Genomic DNA, 15,253 nt, shown 5'->3' with positions numbered 1-15,253 from the left:
CTCAATCATGTCAGAAATCATATATCCTTTCATCCATCAAATACAGCTTTATTTGTGTATATATATATATATTCAACTGTCTATTTGCCAGTGCAGCTTTTCCTGACTTCATTCCAATCTTCTAATCCGGGCTGTTGTCCAAGTCTATTGTTTGAAGTTTAATGACACAGCAGCTCCCAAACTGTTAAATTATTCCAATCCAGGCTGTTTTCCAAGCCTGTCGTTTGTAATTTAATGATGCAGTAACTTCCAAGTTGTTAAGTTGTTACTATTCACAATTATTTCCCATCATTAAATTGTTGAGCATACTGTTTGCAATATTGGAATGTAAATTAACTGTATTCCACAGATATAAGTCATTTGGCGATCGATGAGCTTTCCCAGAGACCACACAAACCCCGCCTCTGGGGCCTAGAAGGGGGGTTGCTAGACATCCATTTAGCCTTCTCTCTCGCTCATAATGAAGAAATTCTGCAAACAGATGCACTGTATGTTATCCCAAATTGTTGTCTCAAGTCATTATAAAGTCAGCTAGCAAGTATTTCCCACTTCCCTCATAAAAGGAAGGAATTCTCATTTTTCCATGCTGTGTCATATTAACAAGCGCCATCTTGTTTCTTCTTTTATCTTTATCAAGTCTTTCAAGTCTAAGTAAAGTGCGCAATTGAATACTTAATTATAAATAGAAGTCCATCTGTACTTTTTTTAAAAAATAGGTTTTTTAATGAGGCTTGGCATAGAAAAACAATTGTAGGTATTGAGAAGAAGAAAAAAGAACATACCAATCACCTCCGTAAATCCAAACACCATGAAGTCTGAGCTTAAACACCAGGGACTGTGCAGTTCTGCAGGTTTTTCCTCAGTCTTCTTTGGTCCAGACTATGTCTGTTTATTGTCCAAATCTAATTATTTTATCAAACAGATATTTCCGGTTTGTGAGAGTGACTTCATGCTCTGGGACCCAGCGTCCTGCCGCTTGCCCTTAATGCAAGCTGACAATCTTGGACGATTTGCGGGTCTACGAGACAGTCCTCCCCCACCCTGGGGAGTCTGCCATGGCTAATTACCCCCATATCAACCCTGAATTACCGGCACGGCTGAGGTCCGATCGTGTGGGAGTCAGCCATTTCTCACCGCCGGAAACAGGAAGCCTGGAGTGGGGAGACTTTTCAGGCCGAAGGGCCATATTCAGCCACTTTGGCAACAATCCAGGGGGCACGTGCTAGTGTGGGTGGAGCTAGAGGCAAAAGTTGGTGGAGCAACAGGTGTCACTCTTGCCTTTGTGCAACTGGCTGAAGTTCAGGCCACACCCACGTCAGAGGCTCCGCCCCTGCTCCACTTCAACACATGACTTTCCATCCAGGCAAGCAAGAAGCATTGCCACAGTCCAAGGACACATTCAAGCCAGACACAGGCAGGGCTGATGAGGGGGCTGGCCTAGTGAAGGGGCGGATCCTACAGGAAGTCCTCAGGGCCGGATAGAGAGGCCTGGAGGGCCACGTTCAGTCCCTGGGTCTGAGGTTCTTCAGCCACGCCCTAGTGTGATGCCATAGTTTATTGACAATGCTGTAACTGCATGGAGGGAAAGTGTCAGCTACAGAATCTTGACAACTATTGCAGCTTCTAAATGAAAGTGGGTGGTCAGTTTGCCTGCCCTACAGGAAATAGCTCGCACAGGCTCCAGGGGTTGGTAGGTGCTGATTGTGTCATCGGTAAGAAATGACTGGACAGGCAGGGGAATTTTGGAAGGAAGGCATCTCAAAGGTGATGGAGAGAGAAGGACTGAGTTGTACACATCCAGGTACGCTGCTTTTGCTAGCGACTATATTTTCAGGTAACACTAAACTCTGGTCCATAGCACTGCGCTGGCCAGCCTTGACGCTTTGTGTCCTGGAGGAAGACTTTGACAGAGCTTAGTTTCAGTTTTAAAGAATCCCAGCTTAGCTTTAATTGCTTGTACTAGGGATCCTGGTTTGAAACAAACAGGTAAGTTTCACAGCAAGCAAGTTTCACCTCCAAACCTTAACTAAACAGATTTGTGTTAAACCAAGATTCCTGGTTCAAACATAAAGCACACAAAGCTGGCGTTCCTTAAAAGTGAAACATGACTGTGCTGAAAGAAGAAAGAAAGGGGTGTGGGAGGCAGACGCAGAGAGCCAGTGTGGTGTAGTGGTTAAGAGTGGTAGACTCGTAATCTGGGGAACCGGGTTCGTGTCTCCACTCCTCCACATGCAGCTGCTGGGTGACCTTGGGCTAGTCGCACTTCTCTGAAGTCTCTCAGCCCCACTCACCTCACAGAGTGTTTGTTGTGGGGGAGGAAGGGAAAGGAGAATGTTAGCCGCTTTGAGACTCCTTCGGGTAGTGAAAAGCGGGATATCAAATCCAAACTCTTCTTCTTCTTCTTCTTTGCTCTGCATTGACTAGGCTTGTCCACGTAATATTAAACCTCGGTTTACAGTTGCGTGCGAACTGGCCCAATCTCCAGCCTTCGTTCCAACTTCCAACCCTCCTGTGTTCCAACAGGTCCACGATATCTTCCACGTTTTCCCCCAAACCAGTGAGGATGAGATAGAGTTCATCTTTGCCTCCGAGTGCAAAACAGGATTCCGCCACCTGTATAGAATCACAACCGTTTTAAAGGAGAGCCGGTACAAGCGCTCGAGTGGAGGACTCCCTGCTCCAAGTAACCACCTTTGGCCATTTTTGCTCCTAAGTTCAAATGAAATAGAATAAACTGCATCAGGTGGTTGAGGGAATTCATTTTCTTAGGAGATTTCTTTCAGGTTGGCATCTCAGCATTGCAGCGGCCCGTTAGGCTTGGATTGGGGCTGTGTAAGCATCCTGCACTTCCGCAAGTCAGCTTGCGCCCCACTTTAAAATAAAAAAGTAAGCTGCTAGTCCTTATGATTCTGAAGATGAGTTTGAAGTGTTGTAAAGAATCTCAGTAGCCCAAAAGGAAAGATATGGAAAGTGTGGGCGCTTTGCTTTGTCCTGACCTGTACCCAACGTTTGTGGAATACAGTGTGCAAACGAAGCAACAATTTGCATTTTCTCTCTGTAATCTAGACTGGAGAACTTGACAGCCGAAACTGGCTGGCTTGCCTCGTGCTGGGCAGACAGGGATCCGAACCTCGGCTTGTAAAGCCCAGATTTCCCTTGCAGGGAGTTGGACTAGAGGACCCTTGGGGTCCCATCCAACTATACAATTCTGTGATTCCCTACCAGCCTTCCTGCATGTCAAGATCAGCAGAGGGGGCCCTCTTGGTTGTTCCACCGCCCTCAGAAGTGTGTGGGGTGACAGCCCAGGAGAGGGTCTTCCTTGTAGCAGCCCCAACGGCAGCCTTCACCTGCTGTTGGACTACAGCTCCCATCAGCCCCTGCCACCGCGCAGACATTCCGATAATTTTGATCTTGGTTTTTGCAGGTGATTTCCTGTGCCCCATCAAAGAGGAGGTGCCAATTACCAGTGGGGAATGGGAAGTTCTTGGCCGACACGGGTCCAACGTAAGACCCTTCAATTTTATTTTTAATCGGGCGAATGCATTCGGGAATTTTAAGTATGTGCTTGACCTTTCCCCACCCTCAAAAAGCATGAGCTTAAACATGGGTTGAGCATCAAGCCAGTCTGATCAAGGGGGGAAACTTTCCACACAATGCAACCTCAGTGCACACATAGTGAAAAACAGAACAGACAATTCAGTCAGGGATTTGTGTGGAATTATTGTTTAGGTTCATTGTTGCCGTTGTCATTTATTGATCACAATCCACATACATAGGTAAAGGTAAAGGGACCCCTGACCATCAGGTCCAGTCGTGTCCGACTCTGGGGTTGCGGCGCTCATCTCGCTCTATAGGCTGAGGGAGCCGGCGTTTGTCCGCAGACAGCTTCCGGGTCATGTGGCCAGCATGACAAAGCCGCTTCTGGCGAACCAGAGCAGCGCACGGAAACACCGTTTACCTTCCCACTGGAGCAGTCCCTATTTATCTACTTGCACTTTGATGTGCTTTCGAACTGCTAGGTGGGCAGGAGCTGGGACCGAGCAACAGGAGCTCACCCTGTGGCAGGGATTCGAACTGCCGACCTTCTGATCAGCAAGCCCTAGGCTCTGTGGTTTAACCCACAGCGCCACCTGGGTCCATAAATATCTTATGTAAAGTGTAGAAAATGTTGTGTTTTTTGAACCGCAATGTAATGTGGACACCGATGGCAGCGACCAATTTGTCTGGCTAGGAAGGCTTGTCGGCAGAGAAATATCTTCAGTTGTTTCCAGAAACTGCAGAAAATTGGTGCCTGTCGCATCTTGGATGCTATTACACAGGACAGGGGCAGCCACACTAAAAGCCCTGCTCTGAGTTAGCTGCACAGCAGATCTCTCCAGTAACAAACAAGAGATCGGCATTCCTACCTGCAACACGCCACCTTGCAGCTTGGTTCCATGGATCTGTGGCCCCTACAAAATATCTGGGCATGAAGAAGCAGTCACAGGGGTTATGCAACCCCACCACGGGCTCGGGAATCTGAACACCGCCCCCGTTTTCACGTCCTCTAAGGGATACGCCCACAGAAATCCAAGCTAGAAGTGGGGGGGGGGGAAACCATGCCGTTGGAGTTGTGCAATGGGGGGGAAACAGGCATTGCAGCTCACGGAATTCCCACTCCTCCCCAGAGCAGGGGCATTGGTGTCCAAAGGGATCTTTCTGGGGGTGGGAGCAAACAAGACATTGAAAGGGAGGGAAGGACATTAGGCTCATTTCCCACAAAAACAGAAAATGAGAATAGCGTTTGTTTGTTTTCCTTCATATCTCGGGTTCTGCAGATGCTAGAAGCCTCTTTTTAAAAAAGAAAGAAAGTTGGCAGTGCGGGTCTCAGTATTCATCCAGGGAGGGGTACACATCTTTTGAATCCTCCCCGCTAGTTGAAATCGAACATAGTTGGCATAGTTTGTGCTGAGATAGAATCTTTGTTCCTGATGTGCTAGTCCTCAGTTTGCAGGGATTTGCAGTCGGAAGTGGTATGTGCCCTGCAGGAAGCGGTATAGTCTGTCCTACCGCTTCATTCTCTGGCCAGCATCAAGATTGACCTGAGACCCTTTTTTCCTGAACCAGGAGGCTGCAAAGGGATGTAACTTCTTCCTTTAGGTATACCTGGGTTTTAAATTAGCTTTCCACATAGGCAGTTGAAATGGACTTAGAACTAAATCCAACCTGGGAATTGTTGATGGTACAAACTTGGGTCACTTCTGTGTTTTTTGTGTGTGTGTTTGTTTGTTTTTTATCAGATCCGGGTGGATGAAGCTAAAAAACTGGTATATTTTGAAGGTACAAAGGATTCCCCCTTGGAACATCACTTGTATGTTGTTAACTACGAGAACCCCGGGGAGATCAAACGACTGACAGAAGCTGGTTTCTCCCACGCCTGCTGCGTCAGTCAGGTATTTCACCTCCTTCGCTGTGGTTTTGTTCTGAGCTGAGTTCCCACATGAAGATAGCAGGAAGGAACTGTGTGCTGATGCAGAACCCCGAATTCCATCTCTTTACTCCTGCAATTTTATGGGTTAATTGGTTTGCAAACTGATTATTTCTGGAACCAATTAACACAGGCACTAAACGTCTACGAGATTCAACAACATTTCCGGATATGGCTTTTCTGTTGGGTAGAAGCTCAAATATAATATGGAAACTAACAGGGAAATGGTATAAAGCATCATGTGATAGCAGCATAAACCTTGAGGGAAATCACCTGGTAGGCCCAGGCTGGTTTTCAGAGGTGGTCACTTATTTCTCCTCCTGCCCTCTAGAACTGCGACATGGTGATTTGTAAATTCAGCAACCAGAGGAACCCGCACGAGGTGTCTCTCTACAAGCTGACTGGCCTCGAAGATGACATTTCCAACAGGTCCAAGGAATTCTGGGCTACCATTTTAGATTCCGCAGGTATTTCAAATACGGTGTCAGGCTTTTAAGAAGGTGAAAGGACATCTGTCCCTGAGCGCTTTGGTTTCTGAATGTTTTGGAAGTTGAACAGACTTCCGGAACTGATTCCGTTCGACTTCCAATGTATGACTGTCAGCACTCAAGAATGCTTATTATTATAACCGTTTCAGGTAAAGCACCTGTTGGCTAGTACTTGTGACATCCTGGATGCCGGTAGGGACACCCACACCCACTCATCTGAAGCTGTTCCTAAATACGTCTTGCTTTAAATTTGAGGCTTGTGGTTATTGAGATGGGTTGGACTGAAGGGTTTGGGAACCTGTGGATGTTCAGCATTGGGATGCAAGGGCCAACTCCGCTCTGCCATGCCGATCGCAAACGACAGCTGTGCTTGCATCCTTGCAGGGCCTCTCCCAGATTACGTTCCGCCCGAGATCTTCTCTTTCGAGAGCTCCTCAGGGTTTTTGCTTTATGGGATGATCTACAAGCCCCACAATCTACAACTCGGGAAGAAGTACCCCACAGTACTCTTCATATATGGGGGCCCCCAGGTCAGTTGATAACATTGTTCCTGGAAGCTGTTAATAAAAATGTTGTTTTTATCAGCCCCTGTGTGTGCAGTGTAGAAGTTTAATCTGCGCTTCCTTCCAGGTGCAACTTGTGAACAACCGGTTTAAAGGGGTCAAATACTTCCGCCTGAACACCTTAGCGTCCCTTGGTTATGTTGTGGTGGTGATTGACAACAGGGGATCCTGCCACCGCGGTCTGAAGTTCGAAGGTGCCTTTAAATATAAGATGGTAAGCTGCTCAATGGGTACAGAAGTCCTGACTCAGGTCTGAGTGCTGCAACCTTGCATTTTATTAAGAGATGAGATAATCTCATAGAATTCTGCCTTGGAGGCCTCACACACACCCCTTTCCCAGTTGCATTTAGGCTCGGAAAAAGCATTGCGTTGGAGTTCATAGAAGGCTTTCCCCCCCAAGCCTATTTCTGATGGGGGGGATAACAGCTGGGGAGTGAAAGGTTAACCCTTCCCTGTGCATGATGACACTTCCCCCTCCCCATTGTTCATGGTGCCATTGTTTTTCCAAGCCTAATATTATTTTTTGGGGTGGGGTGGGGGTTGGTTTCTTCCAACAGGGACAAATTGAAATAAGTGACCAAGTGGAAGGTTTGCAGTATTTGGCTTCCCGATACGAATTCATTGACTTGGACCGGGTTGGCATTCATGGCTGGTCCTACGGGGGATACCTCTCCCTTATGGCCTTATTGCAGAAGCCAGAGATCTTCAAGGTAGGATAATGTGCAACAAGACAGCCGGCTGTGTGTGTGTGTGTGTGTGTTGCGACTGTTGCGTGTTTCCATTTCCAGCTTTTGCAAGATGTCCTGTTTGTTTGACCGTGTTAGGATTGATTGTGCCATTTGTAAATATAACACATAAGAAGATGCTTTATGCTGAGCCAGACCCATTGGCCCATCTGGCTCAGTATTGTCAACACTGACTGGCAGCAGCTCTCCAGGGTTTCAGGCAGGCAATCTTTCCCGGCCCTACCCAGAGATGCTGCCAGGGGCTGAACCTGAACTTCCTGCAGGTGCTCAACCCTTCTTGACCTATGGTCCTTCCCCCCAAAGAATCCCATTCGCATGGGGTCAAGTTTGTATGGAAAATTCAGCCCCCAGTCAGGAGAAAACGAGTGCCTGCCTCATAAAATGAAAAAGTTGGATATCTCTGCCCATGGCGAATGAAAGGTATTGATACCACTATATAAAGTTGCATAAAACTTGGAACTGGATTACTTGAAAGGTAGTCTTTTACATACCCAGCCCATTGGCTCCAACAGATACCATCTCATCAGCAGGTCCGTTCTGTACAATGTCGCAATAGGGCCTTCAGAGTGGTGGCACCTCCCCCTCCCTTTTTTATAAGTCATATCCAGAGTTTATTTTTTCTGAGAAAAGTCAATTTTATTTCTGTTTGGCCACAAATTCACACACAGACAGCTGCCATCAGTGGCATCAATTGTGAAAGGGAGACATAAGCTATATGTCAAGGGAAGAAGGTCACATTCTGGAAAAGGTTATTTATGTATGCAGCAACTGCAGCCCGTGTTTTGTTAGCCCCCAAAAGGAAAACGAGTGAGGTCGCAACCAAAGAAGAGTGGCAACTTAAGTTGACAGAATATGCACAACTCGCAGACTTAACATGTAGAACAGGGGTAGGCAACCTACGGCCTGTGGGCCTGATGCGGCCCAATCGCCTTCTAAATCCGGCCCCTGGATGGTCTGGGAATCAGCGTGATTTTGCATGAGTAGAATGTGTCCTTTTATTTAAAATGCATCTCTGGGTTATTTGTGAGGCATAGGAATTTGTTCATTCCCCCGCCCCCCCCAAAAATAGTCCGGCCCACCACATGGTCTGAGGGACAGTGGACCGGCCCATGGCTGAAAAAGGTTGGAGACCCCTGATGTAGAATAAGAGAACAAGAAGAGCATAACGTTTAGAGAAGATTGGGAAACGTTTATTGAATACAGTGGACGCTTGGGTTGTGAACGTAATCCATGCGGGAGGCACATTTGCAACCCGCAGTGTTCGCAACCCGCAGCGCTGCGTCTGCACACATGCGGGTCACAATTCGGCGCTTCTGCGCATGCGCAAAGCATGATTTAGCGCTTCTGCACAAGTGCCGAAACCCGGAAGTAATCTGTTCCGGTACTTCTGGGTTCGGCGCAGTGCGCAACCCGAAAACACACAACCTGAAGCGTCTGTAACCTGAGGTATGACTGTATATGGAAAATAATTGTGTACGGCTGAAAACGTTGGCAGCATTAAGATAAATTCAACTGTGTAAACAAGTTTTGATGGATGCAATAACGGAAAACCATTGGCATAATTTTTGTAAAATATGCAGGGATATAAGATATGCATAGCTGTCAACTTTTCCCCCTTTTTTGCGGGAAATTCCCTTATTGGGAAACAGCAGGGAGGGTTGACAGCTATGAAGATATGTCAAATGAACCATGGAAAGAGAAGAAGGGAAGTCATTGATATCTTAAGGATGTAAAATGTCTATTTGAAATTGTAAAACAGAAAAAATAAAATAAAAATTATATTAAAAAGAAAAGAAAAAGAAAGTCACAATTCACAAAAGCTACCATTGGGGTTTTCCGCTTTTTCCTCTTACTGATAATTTCATTGTTTCATTCTTTTTGCAGACCGCTTTCATATCCCCCCCCCCCAAAAAAACAATCCAACGTTATGTACAGGTGAAACTCGAAAAATTAGAATATCGTGGAAAAGTCCATTTATGTAAGCAATTGTTTTCATTAGCTACTGAGATAGACTCATGACATGCAAAGCGAGATATGTCAAGCCTTTGCTTGTTATAATTGTGATGATTATGGCTCACAGCTGATGAAAACCCCAAAGTTGAAATTGTTAATTTGGGGTTCTCATCAGTTGTACGCCATAATCATCACAATTAATAACAAATAAAGCCTTGACATACCTCGCTTTGCATGTCATGAGTCTATCTCATATATTAGTTTCACCTTTTAAGTTGAATTACTGAAAGAAATGAACCTTTCCACGATATTCTAATTTTTCGAGTTTCACCTGTATGTAGATTTTATGAAATAAATGCATTAATGAGAATAACACAACGCTGACCGTCTTCTTACCCATAGGTCGCCATCGCTGGTGCCCCAGTCACCCTGTGGCTCTTCTACGATACAGGATACACCGAGCGCTACATGGGTCACCCAGATAATAACGAACAGGGCTATTACCTCGGCTCTGTGGCTATGCAAGCGGATAAGTTTCCTTCAGAGTAAGTGTGTTCCTGGCCCCCCCCCCTCACCCCCAACTGTGCTCAATTCCGACCTAACGCTGCTGTTTCTTGCCTAATTAAATGCTTAAATGGTTGCGTGGTAGTAAAGAACCACTTAATAAACTTGAATGGGCATTTACATAATCATGGCCCATTATGAGTAATCTGCTTTTCTAGCCTTGTTGTCATTAAAGTATTAACTTTTGCCTCAAGAAATTGCAGACGGACCTCCCCCCTGCCTCAAATTACGCAATTAGCCCCAGTGCTAATTAAGTGCATTAATTAGACATGCCACCCTAGTGGCTGGCTGTAGATCAGCCACAGTTGTTGTTAACAGGGTTTGAGAGGGAAGATTGTGTTTTCTATCCTAGAGTGGCCCTGTCAGCTCCTCCATACAGACACAGACACTGCCTGCTTCTTCCGTCTTAGGCTGGTATTCTCTCATCCGTTCCCACCTTTTCTTACTGGCCTGGGGTTTAAATTACAGTGGTGCCCCGCTAGACGAATGCCTCGCAAGACGAAAAACTCGCTAGACGAAGGCATTCGTCTAGCGGGAGGCTGCCCCGCAAGACAAAAAAGTCTATGGGGCTGCCTTGCAAGATGAAAATTTTTCGTCTTTTTTTCCGTCTAGCGAAAGCGCGGCTGTCATTGCCACTTCGCTAGACGAAAAACCCGCTAGACGAAAATTTTCGCAGAACGAATTATTTTTGTCTAGCGGGGCACCACTGTATGTGTTTAAATCTTCCGGGATGGTGAATGGAGAGATGGGAGGCTGGGGGAAGTTTATTGTTTTGGAGCCTTGGGATCAGCGATGTGGGTTTTCCAGAAAACTTAGAACACGTTTCTGCTGTCCTAAATCAATGAGAGATCTGATTTCACACATTTGATTTGCTTCACAGAGGTTTACCCCATAAATTATCCTGTGCCAAAAAGTGGTATATAAATAAACCAGAACAGGCATATTCTGTAGATACGGGAACCGTTAGCTCGCTATCCGAAAGTAGTTAAATCATTTTATTACAAGGGGGAAATCAGTTTAAGTGCATTTCAGCTGTGATCTTCTGTGCTGGGGGAGTTTGGCCTGCGGTCCTATAGTTGTTGCTGTTCCCCAACATTCCTGACCATTGGTCATGCTGGCTGCAGGAGCCATTGGGAGTTGGGGCGCAGCAACTGGAAGGCCACAAGTTCCCCATCCCTCCTATATGTGTTTTCATGGGAGTAAGTTCCATTGAACTTAATAGGGCTTATAAGCAGTCGTCCATAAGATTGTGATATTCGCATGGTTTAGATGACCAAGCTAATTGAAAACTCGGTTTGGAAATTATTTTGTTGGAATCCTAAACATGGATGAAGTGATTATTGTTTATATATAGCGGACAGACTAAGAATGGGGAGTTCTTTAATTTCTGAATTGCATGTTTTCTATTTCCTCTTGAAAGTTCTTTTTTCTCTCTCTTTCTTTTCTCTCTCTCTCTCTTTTCTTTTTTTGTCATGTTTTTATTTTACTTAGAATAATGTTCGACAAAAAGGATATTTGAGATTGTTTTGTATTTCTCTTTATAAACTCTAGAAAAAAGAATACCTTTTTTAAAAGGAATCCCAAACATGTCAGCTTAAAGCTTTCCTTCCGTTATTTAGATTTTAAGTGGAGGACTGAATGGGGGGGGACTGGAAAAAGTTAACATAACCCATTTAGCAGGCCTAAAGATCTTTCTGTGTCACTTCCTAGGGATAGTCAGCTGAAAAAAATAATTGCCACTCTGATGTTCAGTTGCCCAGTATGACTTGCATTTGTGCATTTTGTTACTAATTGGTTTTATGAATCTCTCTCTATTTCTGAATGATTAAAATGGGCTGTGGGAAAAATAAAGCAGTGGGGGAAATTCCAACCCTGGAAGCCTGTTATTTCAGGCTCCCCTTCCGGAATTAGCTACATAGGTATCTTCAGATGATACCAGGATTCGAAGAAATTCTAGTTCAAACGATCTGTAGCTTTGCTTATTGTTTCTCCCCATGTCCTTTCAGACCCAACCGGTTGTTACTGTTGCATGGATTCCTCGATGAAAATGTTCATTTTGCACATACAAGCATCTTGCTTAGTTTTCTGGTCCGGGCTGCGAAGCCTTACGATCTACAGGTAAGATGCTCTAGAGCATCCTTCGCTGACCTGGTGCCCTCCCACCCGTTTTGGACTACAACTCCCATCAGCCCCAGCCAGATACGAACATGCCTTTTGGTCACATACACATCTCCCTTGCTCTTCCCTTCACACTATGGCAAACAAACCGGGGAGTCTTCCATTAACTATAGTTCGCCATTTTGTCCCAACTGAGAAACCGTGGTAAGTGCCTTTGGAACAAGCTAGGATAAGCTTCATATCCACAAAGGCTTCACATCCTGGCCTTCTCTGAACCTCTTAACCATGGGTAGGCAAACTAAGGCCCACGGGCCGGATCAGGTCCAATTGCCTTCTGGATCCAGCCCGCGGACGGTCCGGGAATCGCTGCGTGGATCGCCTGCGTGCACGTTCTTTCCCTCTCCCTCCCACGGCGGCGGCAGCTCCTTCCTCCCTCCCCCTGGCTTCTCCCCGCCCTGCCTAGAGTAGGAAGGGGGCTGGGCTTTGTTGGTGCCAGCAGCAGCAGCAGTGCTCAAGCGACCACCATTTTAAGCAGCCCCTCTCCGGCGCCCTTTTGCGCGCCGCTCATCGTCCCTCCGCCACCGCCTCCAGCCCCTGCCGCTCACAAGACACAGGTAAGCAGCCACCGGGGCTCATGGTCTCTTGCATCTTCTTTTTAAATAGATAGATAGATAGTCTGGCCCCCCACAAGGTCTGAGCGACAGTGGACCGGCCCCCTGCTGAAAAAGTTTGCTGATCCCTGCTCTTAACCATCTTTTCTGCTGCCCACCAACCGCCCACTAGTGTTTTTTTTTTAAAAAAAAAAATTATCAAAACAATTGAGGTTGGTTGTGGTGGGTGCCTACTTCTTCATGTTGTCTGTGCTTTATTGGGCTTTTTGTGGGGTGTGTAGGTGTTTTGCTTGTTTTGTTATGATTCTGAGTATCGCAAAAAAATAAAAATAAAAATAAAACTTTATTTTCTTAAATTACAAAACAGCAACCATAGCATTGGAACAAAGCTTACCCTTCTGGACTTTCTGAACACTTGAGGTTACATTACATCAGTGCTTAGATCTCTTAAGTTGTTCTGTTTTTAGTTGTGTGGTAGTTCCAGTTACCACATGCAATCACAGTAACGAAACAAAAAAAAGGAATATCGTGGAAAAGGATTTTCCTCTTTAGCACTGCATGTAAGAAAAGGATGCCAATTCACCCAAAATGTGTCTTTAATTCCCTTGGCTATATTTAGTTTACCAGTGCTAATTGCGAGCATTGCCAGTTTTTCTTCTCTTGAAATGGTTGCTTTGAGGTGCCAAGGGCAATTTGCAAATGTGCCCCCAGGGCCCAGAAAGTTTGAGGATTCCTGCTTCTTCCTCTATAAAAGCATTTTTTTTTTTTTTTTTGCTTTTAAAGTTTTTATTAAAAGTTTTTCCTGTGTAATAAAACCAACAAATCAACAAGGGAAAGTACACAGAGCGTCTCCACTTTCAATTCGTTGAGTCTTTCTCACAGTTCATTTACATTTGGTATGAAACACGGTTGTTAAAGACATTGTGCGCTTGGGGGAAGAAGGAGGGAGGGAGAGATAGATCGGTTGGGGGTGGGGATAATGATATTTCGTTCTACTGCATAGTGTTTGTGCAGGGGGGTTGTGTCAGCATCACGTGGGTAGGTCCTTTATTTATACATATGTATTTATTTTTATTGGCATTGCAAGAGAATGGAGGGTCCAGAGCTTGGTTGGTGGTGTTTGGTTGGTTGCAAGTATGTTTTGTTTGCAGGGGGGGTGGCGAGTTGAGTGGGTCAGGTTAGCCATATAGATTCAGGTGCTCTTGCGGGGGGATTGGCCATTATCGTGTTGTGCTGTATATGTGATAAAGGGGGGCATTTAGAGAAGCATTTGTAAACCTCTTAACCAGGCTTCCTCAACCTCGGCCCTCCGGATGTTTTGAGACTACAATTCCCATCATCCCTGACCACTGGCCCTGCTAGCTAGGGAATCATGGGAGTTGTAGGCCAGAAACATCTGCAGGGCCGAGTGTGAGGAAACCTGCGAGTCTTAACATTCAGAAAGATACCTAGCAACGCACTACACAAAAACAATACTATCACTGCAACAATAATGCAGTGATAGAACTTAAAACCAGTAAAGCACTAGTATAAAAGCATATTAAAAAATAAGAATTCAGACAGCGAAGGCAGGGCCAAAGAAAGCCTGGGCAAAAAGATAAAGGCGTCTGAAGCAGCAGATTATGTGAATAACTCAAGAGAGAAGGAAAATTGACTCCTTTCCCCCGCTTTCTTTAGATCTATCCACAAGAGAGGCACAGCATCAGGGTCCCTGAGTCTGGAGAACACTATGAACTTCACCTCCTGTATTATCTCCAGGAGAACCTGGGCTCACACATGGCCGTGCTGAAGGCAGAGCACTGATGACACCCCCCCCCCTAACCTCCCTCCTGCCCACCCTCCCAGGAACTCTCAGCACAGACAAATACAGCTGCTTAACCAAACACCTCGGAAAGGGGTGTCATGTTGTTGGTGCCTGCTTCCCACACAGATCGATCGACACGTCCTCAGCCTTGCTTCGTTTTATTTCTCCTTATTTTTAAAAAAAAGTCAACCCGGTGCCATACAAGGAGACGACGCTGTACAGCAAATGAATACTTTTAAATGTAAATAAAAAAAAGTCAACATCTGTGCTACTTGGCAGTCTAGAGGTTTTTCTCTTTAAGGGTGGTTCACGCACTCCAGAGTAAGTGTGCTTACTCTGTACTTGCCCAAAACTTTATACAGTCGTACCTTGGTTCTCGAACAGAATGCGTTACGGGAGCCCGTTTGATTCCCGGAACTGTTCGAAAACCAAGGCGCGGCTTCCGATTGGCTGCAGGAGTGTCCTACAGCCAACTGGAATCTGCAGAAGCCATGCCGGACGTTCGGTTTCTGAAAATTGTTCGGAAACTAGAACACTCGCTTGCGGGTTTCGATTGCCTGGAAGCTGGTTTTTTTGGGAGCCAAGGCGTTTGAGATCCAAGGTACGACTTTACTGCTTAATATCGTAAAGATCTCTAAGCAGCTTTCTCAGAAATACAATGATAATACAACATTTATTATCCAGTAAAAGTTCCGAAAACGAGATAAAAACAGAAACTATATATCACAAATGTGAGCTGTGTGATAAGCTGTGATTCCTGCACTGCTGGCGGTTGAACTAGATAACTCTTGGTTTCCCTTCCAGCAGCTCTGTGATTCTATGAATGAGCAGCAACTATTCTATGAATGAGTGTTGCATTTGCACGGTTATTATTACTATTTGGGTTGCTTTGGCTCTTTTCCTATCTCCCCCCCCCCCCCCCGTTTCTTTGTTCTTCAA

General features: G+C 45.6%; 1 protein-coding gene across 3 annotated transcripts in view; it reads left to right on the top strand.

Annotated features, from left to right (window-relative positions):
• DPP8 (dipeptidyl peptidase 8) overlaps positions 1 to 14,585 on the top strand; it is a 29,241-nt gene extending 14,656 nt beyond the window's left edge. For all 3 annotated transcript variants that reach the window (XM_033166810.1, XM_033166813.1, XM_033166812.1), the window contains 10 exons: positions 2,524 to 2,683; positions 3,425 to 3,504; positions 5,280 to 5,432; positions 5,799 to 5,934; positions 6,340 to 6,485; positions 6,586 to 6,732; positions 7,076 to 7,228; positions 9,620 to 9,762; positions 11,788 to 11,899; positions 14,188 to 14,585. In XM_033166810.1, the coding sequence (XP_033022701.1) occupies positions 2,524 to 2,683; positions 3,425 to 3,504; positions 5,280 to 5,432; positions 5,799 to 5,934; positions 6,340 to 6,485; positions 6,586 to 6,732; positions 7,076 to 7,228; positions 9,620 to 9,762; positions 11,788 to 11,899; positions 14,188 to 14,313 (1,356 nt within the window). In that variant the 3' untranslated portion in view covers positions 14,314 to 14,585. The remainder of the gene's footprint in view (positions 1 to 2,523; positions 2,684 to 3,424; positions 3,505 to 5,279; positions 5,433 to 5,798; positions 5,935 to 6,339; positions 6,486 to 6,585; positions 6,733 to 7,075; positions 7,229 to 9,619; positions 9,763 to 11,787; positions 11,900 to 14,187) is intronic.
• The last annotated feature ends 668 nt before the right edge of the window (positions 14,586 to 15,253 follow it).

Source organism: Lacerta agilis, chromosome 13 (genome assembly GCF_009819535.1).
Source record: "Lacerta agilis isolate rLacAgi1 chromosome 13, rLacAgi1.pri, whole genome shotgun sequence".
Lineage (NCBI taxonomy): Eukaryota > Metazoa > Chordata > Lepidosauria > Squamata > Lacertidae > Lacerta > Lacerta agilis.
Note: the sequence above shows the minus strand (reverse complement) of the source record. Positions and strands in the feature narration are given on the sequence as shown.